The sequence below is a fragment of the Rhinatrema bivittatum genome, chromosome 3 (assembly GCF_901001135.1).
Source record: "Rhinatrema bivittatum chromosome 3, aRhiBiv1.1, whole genome shotgun sequence".
Classification (NCBI taxonomy): domain Eukaryota; kingdom Metazoa; phylum Chordata; class Amphibia; order Gymnophiona; family Rhinatrematidae; genus Rhinatrema; species Rhinatrema bivittatum.
In genome coordinates this window covers 86676024-86700303 of record NC_042617.1, presented here as the reverse complement: position 1 = coordinate 86700303, position 24280 = coordinate 86676024, and the positions used below count along the sequence as shown (strand labels likewise).

Sequence of the window (24280 nt, the reverse complement as noted above, 5' to 3'; positions counted from 1 at the left end):
AGTTCTTTAATTCTGTAAAGAAGTAGCTCCAAAATTCTTTAATTCTGGTATTCCAATGAATAACTACATTCTTCTAATCATAGTCCCATGCCATTTCAATGTTCTCCCAATTGTGACTGAGTGTATCATGCAACACCATTGAAAAACCTTATACTATGCATCTTCCTTGATTCAATTTAAAGTCCAGGCTACATTTACAATCATTATTGTACATGTATTGTTAAACATCTTCTCACTAACACTTAAATCTTAAGGGAAAGGGTTTTACATTCCTTGTTCAGAAAGAATGTTAGACTGCACTCAACACAGTCTTATGTTTCAAGGTATCTGCTTCAGGAGTACTTGTCCACAAAGGTTGAAATCCAATCTCACAGCAACTGGAGGTATTTTCTTTTCTCTTCACCTGTGCTAAAACTGCAAAAAAGTCTTATTTAAAATATCATGAGAGCGGCTGACCAATTTCCACACAATCGCAAATCTTATGGTTATTACTCCAAGTTCAAATAAGAGTATTCCATTCCAGTTCTTTATTTAATCAAAAATCATTTTTACCTTAATCAGATTTTTTTCTTTAAATATTTATTTTCCCCTCACCAATGTTCTTGTACTGCTTCAATGACCACCCAACAGAGTTGATCAAAAGTATGGGTATGATTCTCACAATTTTGCACTAATGGTGCTTCTAATCCTTTTTTAAATTGACACAGCTTCAATGTTCTATGAGTGTAACTCTTTTTTTTGCCCACCCCACATATTACAAGGGACAGGGTACATGATAATGTACACAACATTTTATATTCACATGCAGTTTACTGATATAACTGAAAATGTCCAGTTATAGGATTATTCCACTAACTGAGCACAAAAGGTATAATAACCCTGCTGTTATTCACTGTCTCTACCTAGTGATTTTCCAGGTAACACCAATTTAACCAAATCATCCCTAATATTTTGTGCCCCAGTAAAAGCTATACATGGGGGATCTCTGAATACAGAGTGCGGAGTTAGTATATGCCAATGTTTATAAAGTATCCATGGAATGTCATGAGTTCTATTGGAAAATTATAAAATACTTGTTGCATGCCCCGTCTGTGTCTGGCCCATGCACGGGCCTGCTCACCTCGCTAAGTCCTCTGCAGGTCACGGGTCAGCCTCCCCAGCGGCAGCTGCGAGCTCCTCTAGGCCTCGGTGTCCCAAGGCGGTGGTCGCCGGGCCTTCCACTGCACACCAGGCCTCACGCCGGAGTTCGATGTCTCCAGTGGCGCTGACCACGCCCCTACACGTGTGCGGACCGCCCGGCCTCTTTGTAGGGCCAGGGGCAGGTCCTAGCTCCGCGGCGCACCCTGATTGATGGAACGATATAAGGAAGTCCCTGTCTGCACTTCCTTGTCTTGGCAATTGGGTCGGCACTGTAAGTGTACTAGTTTTGCCTCCACGTTCACAGTCTTGTTCCAGGGTCCTCCTGTTCCTTCGTCTGTCTGACCGTCTCCCCAGGTAGCGTAGGCCATCTGTTCTCTAGTACTGACCTCGGCCTGTTCCTTGACCTTCCTGTCTGCTGCCTGCATCCTGACCTTTGCCTGCCTTGTGACCTCATCTGACCTCCGGAACCTGACCTCTGCCTTGTTGACTACTCCTAGGACTGGCCCTTGGATTCTGACCTCTGCTGCCATTGACCACGTCTCCTGATTCTGGCTCTGTCCCTTGCCTTGTCATCGCCTACGCTGTTTGGGCCTTCCTTGCCTCTCCAGGCCAACAGTGTGAAGTCCGACCATGTTCCCTTGCTGATCGTGGGCACACCTCTCTACTACCTCTCCGGGAGATCCTGCGAGGCCCACCTAAGTCCAAGCGGCCCGGGTCCCTATGGGCTCCACCCGGGGGGACCTTGGACTTCCAGTGGTGAAGCTCATCCTAGCCTCTGTCTCCTCCTGTGTTCTGCCCCCTGGGGGCAGGTGCTTCCTGGTCCCTACCAGGGAGCCGTTCTCCACTGCTCCAGGACAAGGATCCACCTCCAAGCGCAACAATACTGGTTAAGGTACATCCTGTTTCTTAAGTTGTGCCTGCAGCAAAAGATCTATATTAGAATATTTAGTTCTTAAATAAGCTTGTTTAACAACCCTTCCTGGATATCCCTGTTCGACTAACTTGTTCATTAAAATGCTTCCTTGCTGTTTAAAGTCAGATAAATGAGAGCAAATATGCCCTATCCTGAGATATCGTCCAATGGGCAACTCCCTACAAAGTGACCTGGAAAGGTAACTCTGATATTGTAAAAGATTGTTTTTGTCAGTAGGTTTGGTTTACACTGATGTTCTTATAATTCCCTCACGTTTGATAATTAAAATATCCAAAATAGGAAATTGTTTACTATTCCAATTGTCACCTTGTCTGTTCAACCATTGGAAAAAACTCCTGCAGTTGTTGTACAGCAGAAGGTCATCATCTACAAACCTCTACAAAATCACATACTGCCACCACACCCTTTCAAACCTGCTTACATAAATGTTTAAAACGCTGTCACCATGGCCACCCCTTTAATCTGTAAATAGAAATTATTCTCAAACTAAAAATAATTATTATCCAATGTGATCTCAGCTAATCCAATTAAAAATTAATAGGTGCCCTTAGAAGTTGTGGAAGTTGTAACAATGTTTCATGAATTACCTACAAAGCCTTTCTCTTGGGCCGATACAGTAAGGAGCGGTAGGAAGAGCTGCGTTAGTGCCGGGCACACCCGCGTTTGCCGCATGCACAGTCCTGCTCACCCACCACTCGATACTGTATTTAAATAGCTTGCAAATGCAAGCCGCGTCCAAGAAGCATCTGTGACGCGTTAGGCCCGCGCAACCCATTTTACTGTATAGGCGCTTAATACAGCACCTATACAGTATCCTGGGTGCGCTGGTACCTGTCATTTCAAATAACATTTGAAATGACAGGCACCAGGAAGTGGATCCCAACTTTTATTTATTTATTTATTTAGCATTTGTTTATATACCGAGGTACAGCTGACATAGCCTTCACTCCGGTTTACATTATAACAAACCAGTTACATTTAAATTCATAACAGTGTGACAGAGAATGAATCAGAACATTAACTTAAAGTCAATAAATACATTGAACCATTCATTGAACAATAGTTATGAGTGTAAGCAACACTTGAAGTAGACGGTTGAAACCGTTAGAGAGAAGAAAGGTTTCTGCAAGACAGGACGAAAGACAGAAGGAGGGGATTGCTGGCATAAAAAAGGAACGTGAAGGTGGATATGAAAAAGAATATGTTCAGTTGTCATTGGGTGAGCAGCCATTGTACGATTGTGAGAGTAGCCAATCTTTAAGATCTTTTTTAAAAGATTTGAAGTTTTCTTGCGAATTGAGGTGTTGAGGTAGTGCGTTCCATAATTTTGGGCCGATGATAGAGATGGCTCTATTTCTAGTGGAGGATAATTTGGCTTGCGGTAAAGAAGGGACATCCAGCTGAACTTTATATGTAGATCTTGTTGTACGTGAAGATTTGTGTAGATGTATAATATTGTCCAGGGCAGAGTAGTCAGCTTTGTGAATTGATTTGTGTAGGATTGTGAGTACTTTGTACTCTATTCTTTTTTTAACTGGTAGCCATTGTAAGTTGTAAAGTACTGGGGATATATGGTCGGATTTTCTTTTACCAGACAGGACTCTGGCAGCTGCGTTTTGGAGTAACTGCAGAGGTCTTAATGTTGAATTAGGGAGGCCTATCAGAAGGGAGTTGCAGTAGTCCAAACTGGAGAAGATGAGGGCTTGAAGAACGGTTCTGAAATCATGGGGATGGAGCAGCGGTTTTAGGTGTTTGAGTATTTGAATTTTGTAAAAGCCTTCTCTTGTTTTTGTTGTGATGTGCTTTTTAAAATTTAGCTCATTATCTAGCCAGAAACCCAGGTCTTTAACATTGTCTTTGAGTTGAATTTGAATGTTGTCAAATTGGAAGGGTGGAGTGGAAGTTATACCAAAATTTTTTCTTGTAATTAATATACATTCTGTTTTGCTCATATTTAAGCATAATTTTAGATTGTTCAGCAGATTTTGTATTGCTTTCAGGGGTGAGGCTGCTTTTGACATTGTTTCTTCTAAAGACGAAGTAATGGGAATGAGAAGTTGTATGTCATCAGCATACATGTAAAAAATGATGTTAAGGCTTGTTAAAAGATGGCATAAAGGAAGAAGGTAGATATTAAAGAGAATCGGTGATAAAGCCGACCCTTGAGGAACACCAGTATCTAGAGGGATGGCCTCAGATGAAAAGTTGTTGTAGAAAACTTTGAAAAATCTGTTTTTAAGGAAAGAGGAAAACCAGTTGAGGGTTTTTCCAGCGAGCCCGATGGATTCCAGGCTAAAAATAAGCCTTTTGTGGTCCACAGTGTCAAAGGCTGCTGACAAATCGAGGAGGATCAGAAGGTGATCTAGTTTGTTATCGAAGCCTCTTAATAAGGTGTCAGAAAGATTGAGTAGTAGGGTTTCTGTACTGAGGTTTTTTCTAAAACCGTGTTGTGTGGGAAATAGAATTCTGTGGTCGTCCAGGTGTTCGTTTAGTTGTTTCAGAACCGCCTTTTCTGTCAATTTAGCAAAAAGGGGAAGGTTTGATATTGGGCGGTAGTTGTTTAAATCTTTTGGGTTGAGGTTTTTTTTCTTCAGTAGTGGTGTGATTGTAGCGATTTTTAATTTGGTAGGAAGCTCGCCCTCAGTGAGAGATTTGTTGATGATTGCTGCTATTGTTGGGGCTAAGGGATGAGCGATTTCCTTTAAAGCTCGGGTTGGGATGGTGTCCATGTCATGGCGTGCAGGGTTTATTTTTTTCAACATTTTTTCTGTTTCCAAGTTGGAGATAGGATTGAATTCAAGCCAGGGACTTATGTTTGATGAAGATTGTTTTTCTATGATTGATGGGGAGTTGAAGGCATCCGTGATTTTTGAAATTTTGTTCTTAAAGAAGATGGCTAAGTCTTGGCTCAAATTTATTGTTTCAGTGGTAGTGGGATTGTTGTTTTCGACGATGAGGTTGTTTACTATGTTGAACAGTGATTTAGCTTTGTTGGTAGCGTTATTTATTTTTTTACTGTAGTAATCACGTTTTGTGTTCTGGATGGTTTTTTTGTAGGCAGCTAGATGAGTGCGGTATTTCTGCTGTAATAATGGCTGTTTGTTTTTTTGCCATTCTTTTTCGATTTTCCTGAGAGCCATTTTCATATTTTTAAGAGTGGTGTTATACCAGGGGTTTTGGTGTTCTTTTTTGTTCCTTAGACGTTTGATTTTCTCTGGGTTAATGTTGTTAGCAGTTTCTTCAGTAATATGAAACCAGGATTGGATGGCATTATTTATGTTAGAAAGGTCGAGATTAGAAAGCTGGTGACCCAGTTCTTGTAGGAGAAGATCAGATTGAAATGGTGGTCGATATTTGAAGAAATTTTGTGTATCCTTAGTGTAGGTTGGATTGTTGAAATTTATTTGAGTCTTGCATAGTAGAAGATGGTGGTCAGACCATGGAACTGGACTATGGAGAATTGTGGTATTGGAGAAGTAGTTATTAGTGAAGATTAGGTCTAAAGTATGACCTGCTTTGTGAGTGGGGTCATGTACTTGAAGGAAGCAGTTTAAGCTTGAAAGCATGTCAATGAGGGTTTGGCAATTTAGAGATCTTGGGATGACATCTATATGAAGGTTGAAGTCACCAAGAATGATTGTAGGTTTTTTCAAATTAATGTAGGTAATAAGGAACTCGAGCAGCGGAGAGATGTTACTTTCGAGAAGCTTGGGTGGGCAATAGACAAGGCAGATTTGTAGATTTGGTGAGTCGAAGAGTGCAACTTCGAATTGTTTTGGGAGGTTATGTGGGATCATTTTCATTGAGAAATGTTTTTTGATAAGTAGGAGAAGGCCGCCTCCTCTTCGGTAATTGCGAGGGATTGAGAAAGTGTCATAGGCATTGTTGTCAAGTTGGTTCAAAATGACTTGATCGGTGTTTTTGAACCAGGATTCAGTTATGGCGATGAAGTCAGGGTTTTTTTCTTGTAGTATGTCAGATATTAGCATGAATTTTTTGGTTAATGATTGTGCATTAATGAGAAGAAAGGTGAGGCAGAGTAAGTTCTTGTTATTTTTCATAAGTGGGATGTTAATTAGGTGCTTGTGACAGTTGTGGTGTTGAAGGTTAGGTGGTTTCTCCATCTTACGAGTGCTTGTGTTAGATGTTGCGCGAGATCGGTGTTGAATGCTGGATGATGATTGAGGATGACTGATGTCAGGTAGAGGAGTGCTGGATGTTGATTTGAGGATGACTGATGTCAGGTAGAGGAGTGCTGGATGTTGATTGCGGATGACTGATGTCAGGTAGAGGAGTGCTGGATGTTGATTGCGGATGACTGATGTCAGGTAGAGGAGTGCTGGATGTTGGTTGAGGATGACTGAAGTCAAGTAGAGGAGTGCTGGATGTTGATTGAGGATGACTGATGTCAGGTAGAGGAGTGCTGGATGTTGATTGAGGATGACTGATGTCAGGTAGAGGAGTGCTGGATGATGATTGAGGATGACTGATGTCAGGAAGAGGAGTGCTGGATGATGATTGAGGATGACTGATGTCAGGTCGAGAGGTGCTGGATGATGATTGAGGATGACTGATGTCAGGTCGAGAGGTGCTGGATGATGATTGAGGATGACTGATGTCAGGTCGAGAGGTGCTGGATGATGATTGAGGATGACTGATGTCAGGTCGAGAAGTGCTGGATGATGATTGAGGATGACTGATGTCAGGTCGAGAAGTGCTGGATGTTAATTAAGGATGACTGATGTCAGGTAGAGGAGTGCTGGATGTTGAATGAGGTCTGGATGAGGTCTAGAAGAGGAGAGCTAGATAAAGTAGATGCTAAGTTGCTGTATTGAATCGGAAGACGAGTGCTGGATGCAGCGTGATGAGTTTTTCTGTTTCTCTCCTCAGTGAATTCTTTATTAATTTGGCCTTCGGTTCCCTCCCGCAACAAATTCTTAGGACTTCCTTTCAATGATATTCAACTTTGGGTATGCTCTGCGGTACATTTGAGAAGGAGATGGGAGGTGGGAGCGCCCCAACTGGTGTGGTCGCCGAACGTGCAGGCCTCTCCTCCTCGCGTTCTTAGCAGTGGCGGCAGCGGAGCGCCGACCGCGCAAACCCCAGTAGAGGAGGGATGAGATGCAGCTGGGGCCGGGAAGGCAGAGCGTAGCACAACCCGTTGCAAAATCCGTCGGGTTTTGGATACTTTACTGTCGGTCACGGTTAATATGCTGTGGTAAATCTGTGGTCACTCCGTGAGTTTGGGACGGGGCTCCTTCGGGGCTGCTCCGAAGGGGCGAGACAAAGGGGCAGGCCCCTTTGTTGTGCTCCTTCGGCGCGCAACGCTGGCACGCAGCGCCTGAGGGAAGGTAAATTTAAATCCCTTCTCTGCTCCCTAATTGGCTGGTGAGGCTAGTGGGCGGGTCTTCTGGCCACGAGTCGGGGTGGTGTGGTGGTACTCTGCCTGCCCGATGGCGGTTCAGGCTCGCCGGGGGAAGGGATTAAAAGGCCTTACCCCGACGGGTCCAGGCGCCGATCGCGTGGTGTGTGGTACTCTGCCTGCCCGATCGCGGTTCAGGCTCGCCGGGGGAAGGGATTAAAAGGCCTTACCCCGACGGGTCCGGGCGCCGATCGCGCAGGCCTCCCTTTAACCCATGAAAACTTTAACCCATGAAAACCTACTTTTTGTTGCTTTCATCCCCTTCCCTTCTCTGCCGTCCTCCGGAGGGGGCAGCCGGCGGCGAAAGCAGCTTGCAGCGGTCCCCCCCGCGCAGGTCCCGGTTCTCCTGGCTCAGCCCTCATCTGAAGATTGTGAAGTCAGGTAAGAGCCCACTGTTCTGTGCCCTCTCCAGTCACGGTGCGAGCGAAGCGAAGCGTACTTTCATTGGCTTGAGCGCCCGTCAATTTGGGCGCTCAAGCCAATGAAAGCACATGGATGGGCGTGCATGACGCACGCCGTGACATCATGCCCGCCCATCCATGTGCTTACATTGGCTTGAGCGCCCGTCAATTTGGGTGCTCAAGCCAATGAAGCACATGGACGGGCGGATGACGTCACGCCCGCCCGTCCATGTGCTTTCATTGGCTTGAGCGCCCAAATTGACGGGCGCTCAAGCCAATGAAAGTACGCTTCGCTTCGCTTCGCTCCGCTCGCGCCATGACTGGAGAGGGCACAGAACAGTGGGCTCTTACCTGACTTCACAATCTTCAGATGAGGGCTGAGCCAGGAGAACCGGGACCTGCGCGGTCGGGGACCGTTGCAAGCTGCTTTCGCAGCCGGCTGCCCCCTCCGGAGGACGGCAGAGAAGGGAAGGGGCTGAAAGCAACAAAAAGTAAGTTGGTAACATGTCAAGTCGCTTCGGGAGGAGGGGATTTTAGGTTTTTAGGTTTCCTTTTGGGGGAAAGTTTGCCATCTACCCTTACCCCTGCCTCTAATGCAGGGGTAGGGGTAGGCGGTAAATTAGCAGGTTAAACGCGCGGCAAAACGGCAGGGTAAAAAAGCGATAGTCGGGGGTGCGCGTTACTGTATGGGAGGGAATAGCTAATTCGATCGTTTACATGTAATATACATGCCGCGGGCGGAAGGGGTTACCCGGTGACTTAGAGCGGTAAGAGTAGGTTAAAGGGGATAGTGTATCGCGGGTTGGACTAACACGGCTGAAAAGTGAGTAGAAAGCGGGTTAGGAGCAGGGTAACTACGGCCGCACTTTACTGTATTGACCTGTCTGCAAGACTACGTCTAGTGTTGCAAATAATATATTAGATGTATCCCCCTACTTATTTTTTAATTACCATTAAAATTTGTGAAAGGACAGTCAGTAAACCACCAATGTCTTGGGACCTCAGTGTAGTCCTAGCTCAACTCATGAAATCTCCTTTAGAATTTGTGGACTTGAAAGTTTCTTTCCTGGAAAATGTTGTTTCTCATGGCTGTCACTTGGGTGAACAAACTACAGATTTTGTTTTCCTATTCACTATACCTTCTGTTTTTTCATAATAGGGTAGTTCTGTGAACTTTCCGCAAGTTTCTGTGAACTTTCCGCAAGTATTTTATTCTTTTGACGCTATGTTTTAATGTAACGCCTTAGACACGATTGTTCTGTTGTATTGTAAACCGATATGATTTGTAAATCCTACAAGAATGTCGGTATATAAGAATTCAAAATAAATAAATACGTTGCTTCTGAAAGTGATATATGCGTTTCTGTTGTGTCCGTCGCTGCTCGATGCCCTCACTCCGCCCTCTTTACCTCTGTGGCGACTCCCTCCGGGTCTGATGGACGGTTAGTTGCCGTGGCGTCTTCTTGCCGTCTCCCTCCGGCGTCCCCGGACTGGCACGACGCTGCGGATCCGCCATGTTGCCTGATGATGTAGGGCATGCGCTCCGATTGATGTACCAGCAAGGGCGCGAACCTCAGGGGCGTCCCCCTGAGATGGCGTCATCCGTTTCCAATATAAAAGGTCTCAGTATTCACTAACAAATGGAGTTAGCAAGGGGATTACTTTGGCTTTGCTCCCAAGCAACTCTGCCTCCTCGGACTTACCAGGAGGCCTCGCTTTCTTTTCTTTATTTCAGATTGCAGATAGGAACCGGTACTCGCTCCTCGAGGGCCCATGTTCCTGATCACTCTGAAGATTCTCTACTGCCTGGAAGCTATTGCAGCTACAGACATTTGTGAATTACCATCACTCTCTCAGAGCTTTCCCTGGAACCAGGTACTCGTTCCTCAAGGGCCTAACCCTTTCCAGCTACTGAGCTTCCTTAAGACCTTATGTGAGTTTTGTCATCTAGTTCTGGCTATGAACACAGCATACCCTGTCTACTCACTATCTATAGTTTCTCTACAGCTCATCAACCCTGGGATCGCTGTTCCAGTACCTGAGGGACCAGCCCTGCCGGGCATATCAGCTCACAACTGCCACCTCTGGTGGTTCTACTAACTGTCTAATAAAAAAATTATCTGTGTCTGTCTCCATACCCAAGCCTAGCCGGTGGTCCCTCTCAGGATATCCTCCTGGGGGCGCAGTCATCTGCCATCGGCCCAAGGATCCACCTATCTACTTTCCTTTACAGCCGAGTGCTCTCTCCAAGCACTCCGCTGGTAACAGATTGCTACTCCTTCCCAATCAGGAGACTTCAGCAACAGATTCATAACAGATTGCTACTCCGTAGTCTAAAACCTAACAGACTGTTTACTACGCCCTGTACAGGAGCTGAGCATAACAGATTGTTAACACCTCCTTCCACAGGAGCCGATTCATAAGAGTGCTAACTCCTCCCTTCCGCAGGAGTAAAACCTAACAGGTTGCTAACTCCTCCCTTGAGAAGTAGAGCACAACAGTTTCACATTAATCAAGCTAATGTGCCTCCTGCATTCTTTCCAAGACCTCATGCACACAAAGGAGAACGGACTCTTCATGCCTTGTAATGTAAGAAAGCCCTGATGTATTAATTAAAGAGGACTCAACTTCACCATTAAGCTTTGAAACTGTTTGTGTCCTTTGATCCCAACAGACTGTGATGGGGAACTGTCAAAAGAACTCTTTACAATTGGCTAGTGGACTATATAGCACACTGTTACATGCTGGCTGACGTACAGACTACGGACTCTGTCAAGGCTTATCAAATGAGAACCATGGCTACCTCAGTGGCTCACTTGAAGGCCACACCTATTACTTCCAATCATTTATAGATTGCCTCCCCAAATTATTAGAAGGTTGTCAACAGTGAACCATTAAAACACAGCACACATAATAAATCCAAACATATTAAACATAAAATATTTAATATACATAAAAATACAGATTTAAAAACCATAAACCTAAACAAACAAATTGTGACCTGAATTAGATGTTAAATCAGCGAGACTCTCAAACTCTTCCCATCTAGTCACAAGATCCTGAACTGCTGGGAAAAAGAAATGTGTTTAACTGTTTTTTCTTGTCTTGGGGCCTCTGGTAAATGATTCTAGAACTTGGGGACTATTATAGAGAACATATGAGCTCTGCCAACCCCTTTTAAAAGAGAGAATATGTGGTAATGCCAGTCAACTAGATCGCAGATCTGGGGAATACCATTCCAACTTAAGTCTCAATTAGCGTAGGCCATCTGTTCTCAAATTAAGAAACATAAAGCTTAAATTGGGCTCTCAGCTCAATGGGAAGCTAGTGCAATGCTTTTAGCAGAAGCAGTGTGGCTTTTCTGTTCCATCTGGCTTTAGTATATGTAAAACCCCTGCTTTATCTCATCCCCCCTTTTAGCTGTCTTTTCTCTAGACTGAACAGCCCTAACTTCTTATCCTTTCCTCATAGGGGAACCGTTCCATCCCCTTTATTATTTTGGTCTCCCTTCTGTGTACCTTTTCCAGTGCAGCAACCAGAACTGTACACAGCACTCCAGATGAAGGATGTGGCTATCCAGTACCTTTTGGGAGCACCGACCAGCCTTCCTCCTCTAGGCATTCGTACTTTTCTTATATGTGGCCCTTCTGACAATTTCAACAGTATCATGCTCCATCTGCGCTGCTGCTGTGATAGCTTCCAGTTAGAGGATGCATTCACAAGAGGCATCAACCAGAGGCACCACAACAGTCATAACCTAAGCTGGAGCCTAGTTTTTTATGAAACTCTGATCTAAGACCTCAGTCCCTCTGGTTCGGGTGGGAGATTCCATCTGTTCCTCGATGGATAGAGAAAGATCACTGTGGGGTCCTCCAGTTTATGGAGTCTGGTTTCTATTTACGCTTCTCTCAACCTCCAGTACTTCACCAGAGTTTGGCTTCAATCCAGGTCTATCTCACTTGGTCCAACTTCTTCTTGATGTGGAGTTGCTCCTCAGTCAGTAATAGAACTTATCCCTCTCAAGCAACGTGGCAAGGGGTTCTATTCCCAGTATTATCTTATCACCAATAAGTGAGGTTTAGACCTATCCTGGATTTATGAAGACTGAACAAGGGATTGTTTCGGGAGACGTTAAAGATGAAAACCCTCCACACTACTGTCCCTTTCATCCAATCAGGAAACTGGTTGTGTGCTTTGGATCTAAAGGAATCATATACTCGCATTCCTATCCATCCTGCTTACTGGAATACCTCAGGTTTGTGGTAGAGGGAATGCACTACCAATACAAGGTTCGACTTCTTGTTAGCCTCGAGGATCTTTACGAAACGTTCACCTACGTCACTGGGGAATATGTAACTTCCTATACCTAGATGACTGGCTGGTATTGGGACCATCTCAAGTGGGGATGCTAGACTCCTTGGAGAAGACCATTCAGTGACTCTAGACCCTGGCCTTTGTAGTCAGTTTCAGCAAATGGAAACTCATTCCCACTCAGAGAATCAAGTTTATTGGGGCTTGGATAGGTTTGATGGAGGAGAGAGAGCATTCCTCCCATCGGAAAGAGCAAACTGCCTTCGATCTTTGGTCTAGAACGTACTACATCAAGACCAAGTCAGAGCCCAGGCAATCCTGGATTTCTCAGCCATATGGCAGCAGTGCATGTGGTCCTCATAACTTACCTGAAAATAAGAGCTTTTCAGTGGGATCAGCTGTACAACACATGTTGTATCCCTTAATGTTAACTCCAGAGATTAAAACATCCCTTCATTGTTGGCTAGATCAGATAGTACTAGATGTGAGTTCCCCACTTCGTGTTTTACCTAATCAGTGACACTGGTGATGAATGGAGCATGCATACAGGTTTATCCTGAATCTGGGATCATGGTTAGCAATGGAGTTTATTTCAGATCAACTTCTTAGAGCTATGAACTATCCAGCACGCATTGAGTGTTCACTCATTTTCTTCAGGGAAAGAGAATTCTGATCCAAACTGACAATCAAGCAGCAATGTTCTACATAAACAAGCAAGGGAGCATAGGGTGCCAGGAATTTCGAAGAATTTGGGAGTGGGCTCTTGGTCATTGGGCTGCCCTCAGCAGGTGTTTTTGACCACACAAGTGGTCTCTGTATCAAGGAGAGGCAAATTGATGGTCAACCCCAAAAGGTCAAACAATCTATCGACTTGTTCAGATTGGAAGAAAGGAAAGTTGAAAGATTCTGCTCTGAAGCAAATTCAGGTTTACTGAGGTAGAATGCAGATCTGCTGTATGCATTTCCACCACTTCTGCTAGTGGTGAAGTAGTACAGAAGGTGCTCAAGGATAGGGCATGCCTTATCCTCATTGCCCCAGCATGGCACAGACAGGTGTGGTTCTACTATTTTCTCAGATTCAGTCCACCCTCTGATTCTTCCAGAAATCTGATCCAGCATTGCTGATGCTGGAGAAGGGTTGTCTGTCACCCAAATCTCTCTTCCCTCAACTTGAAAGCATGGATGTTGAGAACTTGGTAGTTTCCTTGTTGCTATCCATGGAAGTTAAGGATTTGGCCAGGAAGCCATCCACCAGGAAAGCGTGTAAGTTTAAATAGAAGCATTTCTCATTTTGGTGCTAGGCCAGATATTCTCCCAATGATTTGCTTCAGTACTTGTTCTCCCTCTCTACATCAGGTCTCAGTACCTAATTGGTGAGAATACACTTTAGTGCCATAGTAAGCCAATCTCCCTTCATCCTTTAGTGTCAAACTTCATGAAAGGTTTGTGGCATATGAATCCTCCAGTTTAGAAACTTCTTAGCACAACTGATGAAGTCTCCCTTTAAGTCGCTAGAGTCGACCTCTTTGAAGTTTCTTACATGGAAGGTGGTGGTCTTAGTCGCTATCACTTTGCCTAAAAAAGTTAGCGAGCTTCAGGCACTACATTTGTTTACTCCTTACCTCCAATTCTTCCACAACAGAGTGGTGCTCAGTATCCAAATAGTTTCTCTCCAAATGGTTTCTGTTTTTCACTTGAATCTAGTCACTGGGTGACTACTACTTTGGGTAGAACTGCTTGCCCAAAGCTACTGTCACTTCTTGAGAGATGGTTCAGACAGTAGTGGGATGTTGATTATTCAGTAAGTGCTCTGCTATGTAATCCTCAGCTTGGGATTCTCCAGGTGTCATGGCTAATTCAGCCCTGCTTGTCGATGCAGAAAGAGAGTTTGTTTATTGTAAAGAGGGTTCTTCTTAGAAACATAGAAATGACAGCAGAAAAGGACCAAATGGTCCATCCAGTCTGCCCAGCAAGCTTATGGATGAATCTGCTGCTTCGAGTCGGTTACCCCCATGCTTATCAGTTTCCTAGACCGCAAAAGTCAGGTCCCTTGTTAGTTGCTGTTTGAATCCAATTAGCCATGCTTCATACCCATCCTCCTGTAAGGATTTTTAAGCATAGGCTGCACTCTGCCCTCTTCCTAAGGGAACTAGCAGTGCACAAAAATGAACACTTATTTTACCTTATATATGTAATCCGATCAGCCATGGAACTAACACTCACTTGTCTCAGAATAGATTTTTTGTAAGGCATTAGGTTAGCAGAACAAACATTAACAGCTTAGCAATTTTACAGGTCATTTATCATTTCGTGATGGGGTCCTATCGCACGCGATAAATAACGCAGTGCAAATGTGTATGCAAATTCCACATTGACTATTTCAGTGGGAGGAGTTTGGGCGGAGTTAATGGAAATGAGGGTCGTTAACGTCAGATGTGATACAGCAATGCATGATTTAGTGCCGGAAATAATTACACCTATTTTTTTGGGTGCGTTGTGCTTTTGATAGTTTTGCGTTATAGCAAAAATATTTTTAGCGCACGGAGGGGAGAGAGACCACAAGCGAGCCTCTGTATAGAGTCAGTTTGACACTCTATATATATGTACCACTGTAGAGGGCACTTTGAATCGGGGTAGGATTCGGAAGGTGGGGAGGGGGGTTTAGGGGGATGGTGTTACAGAAACATTGAAGTATTCATAGTAAAACTGACATCACTAAATATTTGTAGTCATTATAATGGGTGAAAAGTATAATTAAATGAATAGATTACCTGGTCCCCACATCTCTATGTGATGTGGGAGCTGGGTAATTAGCCTAATCGTGCCCCCCCCCCCCCTTTTTTTTTTTTTTTTATCACGAGTACTATTTCTGCTATATTTATAGCATGTTGATAAATCTCGGGGTTTGAAACATATGAGTTAACAAAGAATGCACTTAAGGTGAATAGCTCAATAGGCATGAATAAATTAGCAGAAGCATAACACATCGTCTTAGCTGGAACTTGCTTATAATTTATAAACGGTTCTGACTGACTAGACCACAGACATGAACCAGAAACTAAACCACATTCTCACCACTTTGAAGATTCTTGTCACTTGGTCTGTGCGAGAATCTGGAAGACCGCGCTAATTTCTGAAAGTAAAATGTGCGGCTTGGCTGCACATTTTACTTTCTGTATCCTGCGCGCATACCTAATAGGGCCATCAACATGCATTTGCATGTTGAGGGCGCTATTAGGTGCCGCGGGTTGGACGCGCGTTTTCCTCCCCTTACTGAATAAGGGGTAAGGGAAAACACGCGTCCAATAGCAGGCTAACAGTGCGCTCCGTTGGAGCGCACTGTACTATATCGGCTTGAATATTGGTAATCCTGAACTTTTGGTGAATGCATAGAGTCCATCTGCAATTGCAATGAAATGTTATGTTTTACATACATAATATAGTCTTGTATAAAAGTTGTTGTTCAGATCTTATAAAAAGCATTTTCTCCTTTGGCTACTTGTACCATTTCATGAAAAGGCAAAAAGGATTAGGGGCAATGGGTGACATACATTATCAGAACACAGTTTACAATTATATCTTGCAAGCTAATAACATCTTATTGATAGTTAATGTATGTGAAAGTGTTTGCTTCTCTGTTTTGTTGTTCACAGCCCAGGGCCTTGATATGGGATGTTAATAAATACAAATATAAAACAGTGTCCAAAAGAAATAGTAGAGTTTAGAGAAACTGTGTGTGAAATTAAAACAGAAATGTCCAGTGCTCCCATAAATAATAAACTGGAAAATATCACCATAATAATAAGCAAATTTAAATATATTTGTTCACTTTCCAAGATTTTTATGCCATATAAAATATTTAAGCTAATTAAAAATGGTATGCCACTTCTAAGAATGTGGAAGCCCCTTTTACTGACTTTGTATATTTCTGCCAAGCTGAATTTAAAAGTAAAAAAGAGGTATTTGTAATTGTATTCAACAAAAGCAGTCAGGGACTTTTTCTTTTATTAAGCTTATCTGATTTGCATGCAAACTGATAGCACAGTTCTCTGTCCAGGAATAGAGCCAAAAATATCTCTCGTGTCAAAGATGAAATTCACACATTGTAAATGATCAACAAGTATTCATAATAAGCTTGTGACCTATCAGCAGCCTGCATTAGCTTCTGTATTTCCATAGGCATTAAATTCCTGCAATTTAGACTTAATTCCTATAACTAATACCTATATATAAGTTTATGTTCTGCACAAGCTGTCAACAACTTATTTTATTTCTACATAAGGAAAACTTCAGCTTCTAATAATTAAATATATGTTTCACCTAGCATGCAGTAGCTATACATCATCTTTGGTTCTCTGGCCTTTAGCTGTTTCTGCAATCTTAAACTACAGTGCAGTCTCAGATCTTTAAGACAGATGTCAGCATAACTAACAGGGTAATCTAAGCCTGGATTCTAGAAACTTACGACGGAAATTGTTTCCTTATCCATATATTATTGCTACATTGAAATTAGCGATATTGAAATGTTTTTTAATCCAGTCTTGATAATAAGTAATAATACTTTTTTATTTTACCACTAAAATGTATTTTAAAGAGTATATAAGCACAAACACTTCTGATTCCACATAGGGTGCAAAATTATTTTTCTGTGATTCTAATTTAACACCACAGTATCCAACAGGAACCAAAGAGACAGCCCTTATAAGATACCTAGTTATGCATAAAAATACAATGTGGAATACATTTGCATATTAATGAATGTTTATGTAATATCCATAAATCTTTTGCTTAAATGCTAGTATTTAAAATATATAGTTTGAACCCTATTACTAAACGATAGATTTATACTTTTTCAGCATTGTGCAACCTATATTTTAATTAGTGCAATTTATGAATAGACAGAATGATTGTTCACAGCCATATTCCGTAAATAGAAGAATCCAGATGTGAGCATTTTCTTTTTAGAGCCTTCACTTAAGAAATTGTATGCTATAAGACAATAAAAGCAACATTAAATAAAACAAAAGAATTTCGTTTCACTGGGGAAAATAAACATTGCAAATAACTTTCAGTGTACAAAGAATTCAGAGACCAGTATTCAGTAGGCTATTCGTGGACAAGTTATCTGGATAAATATCCCACTGAATATACTATCCTAAAGTTATCCAGCTACATGTAGCCAGATAACTAAAAAAAAAAAAAGCCCTAACTAGCCATGTTTTAATATAGCTGGTTAGATTTTTTACTTATCCACTCTTTTATATAGCAGATAACTTCCTACTTAACTGGATATCTTCCAAGTTCCTCCTCCCCCCTCCAAATTTACATTGATGCCCTATTGGGCCATGGAAACCCCTGCACTCCACATGCACTCCACATGCTTTCTTAATTAAAGAAAATGTTCTAGTGTCCATATGATACGTTTCTGCCTCTGGACCCTCCACCACCTCGTGTTGCAGATTGCAGTGTGGCACCGCCCCGCAGCTCTCCTCTCAATCTCCCCGAAAGCAAAATAAATCCCTGCTGGTAGTAGGTTCCCAACTTCCCCCCTTCTGATGATTCAGCACACTTTTTTGTCAATGAGCTGCACTGGAAGCATAAACTAGATCCAGAAGCCGGAAGTGTAAACTAGACCCTAGGCCCTCCCATACATACATTTACTGCCAAAAAACATAATGGCGCTGGCTGCACCTGAGACTGGCGCCAAAGTAAAATCACTTTGTTGCTAGAATCAGGTCCACTGGTACCATTTTTAAAAAGCCAGGCTTGGGATAGGAGCATTGAGCTTGCTTCTGCAAGATGGTACGTGTGGGGCCAGGAAGGAAGACTCCGGGCCCCTGTTTTGTGGGGTGAGTGGGAAGGACCTGCATTGAGGTGGTTCATATGGAGTTTATGCTGGTGTTTGGCAACCTTACTCCCTCCAGTGGCTTCTCTCTGACCACAGAAGCCACTATTCTGTGCTCATTTAGTGCTTATGCTGATTGGTTATTGAAACTTTGACATCCTATTGCTTGATACAGCCTTGTGAAGGTTAGGGAGGTGGTGTATAAATGAATAAATAAAATGAAATATCCTGCAGCCATGAATCCAGATAAGCAGCCACAGAAAACAGTCTATTGTTTTATGTACATATATAGGTAGATGCATCCACCATCTCTTCTAAGAGGCTGTTCAGTCTTTCCACCGCTGTTTCTGTCAAAAATGTGATGACAGCCATCTCTTTTTTTCAGGATATTGGACTTACTTATTCCAGTTACTGATCGAATTTGTGAGCGAGAAGAAGAAAAAGTGAGTCCTGTCTACTCAGCAGTGTATGGAGGCCATGAGGATTGCTTGGAAATGTTGCTTAGAGAAGGCTACAGTCCAGATGCCCAGCCATGCCTGTTCTTTGAATGCAACTCTCCTATGTGCATGACTTTTCTAAAGCAGTACGTATCCATTTTTAGTTTTCCCTTTTTAAACATTTTCCTTTGACTTCTAGGGTTCCAATTCAGTCATATTCTGCTCCCTCGACTCTTGCTGCCATTTACAAATATAAGTGGTATTCTCCACTATTAGGATCTCTCAATAGCCTTGCCATTGATGTAACATTCATCTGGCTGAGGAGCAGGGACCCAGTAAAAGCACTTCATTGAACTGGTAACAGGTATAACTGAAATGCACTCTTTGGTTCCCCTAGCCCCTGCTGTCTCAAGGTCATTTTGCAGTTTATTGTTTTGACTGGCAATTTTTTCTGTTCCTAAACATTCCCAGCTGAATTAAAACTGTTCATTTCCAAGGTTTTGGCATCATGAACCTTTATTTGCATGTACCCCGGGGGGTTTGCCCATTTTTAACCTTTTTCCTTCCATGTACCCCAGCCATCATAGTGGCAGCCCTTGGCTAGGAATCATATACTGCAGCTTTCTCTAAAACCTGGTAAGTGTGTTTTCTGCATGCAACTAGGTGTTGCTTTTATGCAATAGCTGAGATTCTCTGCTGTGAGGCAGCAAGCATTGCCTTTGAAACATTCCCAGCCTTGAATCTCCCTCATACCAGTATTCAGCACTGTCACAGCCATTGGGCTGGCCATTATAGACTTTTTAACTGCATGCTGTTGTTGGTTTGGTGAACAAATACATCCAGTTTGGATTTATGATCTTGAATTATTTTTCTTTGATTTGTATATTTGCACAATTTCTGCTTTTGATTTAAAAAATGGAAATAAAATATTTATGTACATACGGCATTCTGTAAAGAGTAGCAGCAGTCATTAGATGTTCAGTATAATTGTAAGGAAAAAAAGAGTGAGATTTTTTTTTAATGGAATTTATTGAAGTCTTGATGACGATGGCAGGAATATTAAATCAGTAACGGGCTAAAGGCATCATGATAGTTGAAGCAAAGAAAGTCTATTTAGTTTGATCTCTAATCCAGTACTTGAGAGCCCAAGCAAGTCTAGTTTTTCAAGGAGATTCACAATGAATATTCATGATTATAGCCAATGTATGTTAGCGTAATCAGAATAAGAATGTCATTATATAGAATACAATTAACATTTTTCTCCATTGAGAAGCAGGGCTGAGTTAGCCATGACACATGGGTAACGACATTGAACTGTGTCAAATGGACCTATCTCTCTTAGCTCATAGAGCTTTTGCTCTATTGAGCATGTGTAGGAGTTCCTGCATGTGGGGTGCCTCATGAGCCCCTTAGTCTTTTTTGTATGAGCTTCTGCACGGATGTGAACCCTCTTTCTCTAATTTCTTTGATACTTGACAGCTTTTTTTCTTCTTTAACTCGCTTCGAATTGCCTTGCTGCCTCAGCAGCTCCTCAACAGCACTTTTCAGTGCTATTGGAAAAATGCAAAAGCTACTATAGGATGAACATCCAGTTCCAAAAAGTCCTGCACCAAAGATTGCATGTGTGGCCGAAAGATGTCCATTATGAATGGCCACGATATATGCTAGAAATGTCTGGGGCCAGACCATGACAAAGCTAATTGCTATGATTGAAGCTAAATGTCACTGAGGTACCACAGGAACAGGGCTCGGAAGATGGAAGAACTTTGCAGGTTGGAGAAAAGTTGGAACCATACCTTTTTTTCAGAGTGGGTCCTCTTCAGACTCCTCCATACCAAGTTGAACAGAGGATTCCGTTCCCACGAGGGTCTCTGGATCAAGCAGTGGCAGACAGATTGTTCAATCTCTGGATTCAACCATCTAGCAATTCATTTGCTAGATGGTTGAATCCAGAGAGCAACAGGAAAGTGGAAAAATTCTGATCTATTCTTCAAAGCAAATTCAGATCCACTCTGGTTGTTTTTCTGCTCAAGTGGGATGTAGATCTCCTGTATGCTTTTTCACTCCTTTCGTTGATGGCAAGAACATTACAAAAGGCACTCAAAGCTAGATGCGCCTGATCTTCATTTGCTCCAACATGGTCCAAGAAAGTGTGGTTCTCTTATCTCATCAAGTTGTTAGTTAGCCATCCAGGCTCTCTGGGATCCATTCTGACTTTAACTCAAGAAGAGGATTGTCTACATCATCTGAACCTCTCCTCTCTCAGCTTGATGGCATGGATGTTGCTGTCATTGTCCAAGGAAGTTGAGGATATTGTGATTTCTGCTAGGAAGGCTTCAACTAGAAGAGCTTATAGTTTTAAAATGTAGAAGAATTTCATCTTGGGGTCAAGCTAGCTCCCTGGACCCATTTGCCTGTGAGCCAAAGGAGTTGCTCTACTACTTATTCTCCCTCTCCTTCTTGGGTCTCAGTACATTGTTGGTCAAAGTACATCGCAGTGCTATTGCGACTTACCATGTTCAAGTGGATGGCAAACAGATATTCGTACATCCTTTAGTGGCAAATTTCATGAAAGACTTATAGCATATGAGACCTCTGGTTGCCAAACTGTCTGTACATTGTGATCTCAAAATTATATTGGCATAACCAATCAAACCACCTTACGAACTGTTCAAGTTAGCTTTCTTAAAAGTTCCTTACCTGGAAAATATTGTTCCTAGTTGCCATTTTATTGGCTAGGAGAGTCAATGAGCTTCAGGCATTTCATTCACAGTACATACAGTTTTTTCACAATGGAGTGATGCTCTGCACTTACTCCAATTTTCTGCCAAAAATCTTTTCTGCCTTTCATCTTAAATCGAGCCTTTGTGCTGCCTATGTTCTTTTCAAGACGTTATGCACATGAAGGGGAGAAGGCCCTTCATTTATTGGACTGCAAAAGCTTATCTGAAGAGAACTGAACCATATTGTTAAGCTTCTCAACTTTTTGCCATACACTTGTCTGACTGGTGGAATGTATTACACATTGCTATGCTCTGACCGGACTACGAATCACAGGTTCATTAAGAGAGAGCCATGGCTACCTCAGTGGTTCCTCTGTGTCTGTGAAAGACATTTACAAAGCTGCAACTTGGTCATTATTTTACACTTTCACGTCCCATTACTATATGGATAGTCTATCAAGAAGTGACACTAATTTTGGGTAAGCAGTTTTGTGCAGCCTATTCACCCAGTAGTCTACTCTTAATGGAGGGGTCCAGGTAACTTTTTTAGTAAGTGCTTTGCCACATAACCCCCCCCCCCCCCGTGTCTTGGTTAATTCAGCCTTACTTGTCAATGGAGAAAGCAAATGTGCTTAATGTAAACAGGGTTCTCCACAGACAGCAGGATGAATTAGCCATTCTTAGTACTTGCCTGCAACCCTGGAGAGTACACTACTTAGCTAAAGATAAGCTGTGTAATCAACTAAGCATGTGGGAACTCCTACACATGCTCTGTACATAAAAAGCTCTATGAACTAGCTGAGAGAAGAGTCCATTCAGTACAATCGGATGATGTTACCTACATGTCATGGCTAATTCATCCTGCTATCTATCTATGGAGAATCCCGTTTACGATGAGCAAACTTGCTTTATTTCATGTCCTGCTTTTTACTGCAACCACAAAGTGGGTTACAAAAGAAATTACAATAAATCATGTTTTGGGTAGCCCAAAAACCAGAACTATGTGTGATTCAGAAATACTGGAATTGATTTCCTCTGTTTTGATTTCTTTTGCTGTCATGTATTTACTTCTGATGTCATAGGGACAACTATGTATAGGCCTTGATTTGTCAGTAGGCTCATTAGGCCTGTGCCTAGAGAAGCAAAAGTCTGGGCACTACAGGCTGGCTGAAAATGTTCTGCCTTCCAGATGTGCCAAATTTCACTAAGCAGAGAACAGCCTTCTGTTTCTTGATCCGTCTCCTCCTAGTCAACAGGGAATAACAGAGGAGGGTAGTGAGCCTGGAACAGAAACAGAGCAAAGAAGAGCTGTTCTGCTCCCTAATCCAGTCCCTTTCTTCCTGTCATTTAGGAAGTGGGGAATCATTGGGGAAAGGTGAGGGGGGGGGGGGGGGGGGAAACAGTGTATGTGTAAGAGATGTGATTTGTGCCAGGTGTGTGCATTTGTATATGTCAAATTGGGTGGGAGGTTAGAGAGAGGATGGAAGGAGTATCAGGATCAGAGCACATTAGGGACACCTACCTTCCAGCTCCCCCTGCAGTTCAGATCCTCTCTCCCTTGATCTCAAGATTCTTTCCTCCAGATTCTGGAATCTACTCCCCAACCTCTCTTACTCCCTCTTCCCTTTTCTTAATTCCAGAACCTCCCAGGCCCTTCTCCCTCTCTTCCCCTGAGTCCTCACACTTCTCTTCCCCCATTCCTGGTCCTCTCACCCTTTATTCTTCCTCCTCCTCCTCCTTTTTATCTCCTTCTTCTAATACTTGAGATCTCTTTTCCTCTCCCGATTAAAAAGAAAATAAATCATACAGAAACAAGAGAGGTTAGAAAACTACTTTATTTTTACAATGAAAAGTACATGATGGAAATGTTTCAGTGTGCTTCAGAATTTTCTAATTTTTGCCACAGAATCTACCCCTGACCTGCCAGTGGAAACCATGGAACTAGGCCGTAGACCAGTACCCCTAGGCTCCTGTGATTGTCTAGTTGGTCGGAGGGAGAAACCCCATTATTTATTTAGGGTATTTATAACTTGCACTTACTCCAGCGCTCAAAGCAGCATGCAATATAAGGTTTATAAAATCTCAATGTAAAAAAAACAGATAATAAAAACGGGGATTATTCAACCCTCAGTAAAACATAATCTCCCAACTTTTTTTTTTTTCACTCCAAATCAAGAAACTTGAGAAAATGTGTGTTTTTCAAGCTCTTAGGAAAAGTCCAAGTACATGTAATAAGACACAGCTGTTTAGGAAGAGATTTCCATAATATAGGAACTGCAACTGAGACTGTTCTCTAGTATATGTGAGATGTTCTGCCCTCACGAATTGAATGTCTAGCAAATACTGTGAGCTGATCAAAGTATGGGAGTGGGATTATAAATTCGGAGCATAGAATTCATCCAAGGGAATGACTTATTGCTTAGTAATTTGTGTGTCAAACCAAATATCTTGTACTGAATCTTCCATATAACAGGCAACCAATGAAGATTGTATAAAATGGGCATGATGTGATCTGTCAGCTTTATACCAGTCAGAACTCATACTCAAAATTCGGAACCAGTTGAAGCGCTCTCAAAGCATTTGCAGGCATGCCAGTAACGATAGAATTACAATAATCAAGGCTTGAAAACACCAATGACTACAGTACACTGTGAAAATCTGAGTGACTCAACAAAGCGTTTAGTCTCCACAACACTCGTAGTTTATAAAAAGCAGCTTTAGTCGCAGCTTGTACGTGTGCATGCATGGAAAGCCTTTAGTCCAGAATAACGCAAGGCGTCTTGCTTGAGAAGCAACTAGAATATATTGGCTCTTGAAACCCAAGGAGGTTATGTTCTCTAGGAACGGAAGACGCTGCAAGATAATTTCTGTCTTCTGCTCATTTAGTAACAGCCTGTTATGGAATAGTCATTGTTTATCAGTAGACAGTCAAATAATAATTAACTTGGTTTGTTGCTGTCCAAGTAGACATCAGCATAAAGTCTATTTTTCACCCCAAGGCCAGCTAAAAACTTACAAATTGGGACCATGTAGATGTTAAATAGCTTGGCCGATAAGGCTGATGCCT

At 42.5% G+C, this 24280-nt stretch overlaps 1 protein-coding gene across 7 annotated transcripts in view; it reads left to right on the top strand.

Moving 5' to 3' along the window:
- Positions 1–24280, top strand: part of ASB3 (ankyrin repeat and SOCS box containing 3) — a 248569-nt gene that overhangs the window by 95106 nt on the left and 129183 nt on the right. For all 7 annotated transcript variants that reach the window (XM_029593417.1, XM_029593421.1, XM_029593420.1 and 4 more), the window contains one exon: positions 18439–18636. In XM_029593417.1, coding sequence (XP_029449277.1) covers positions 18439–18636 — 198 coding nt within the window. The remainder of the gene's footprint in view (positions 1–18438; positions 18637–24280) is intronic.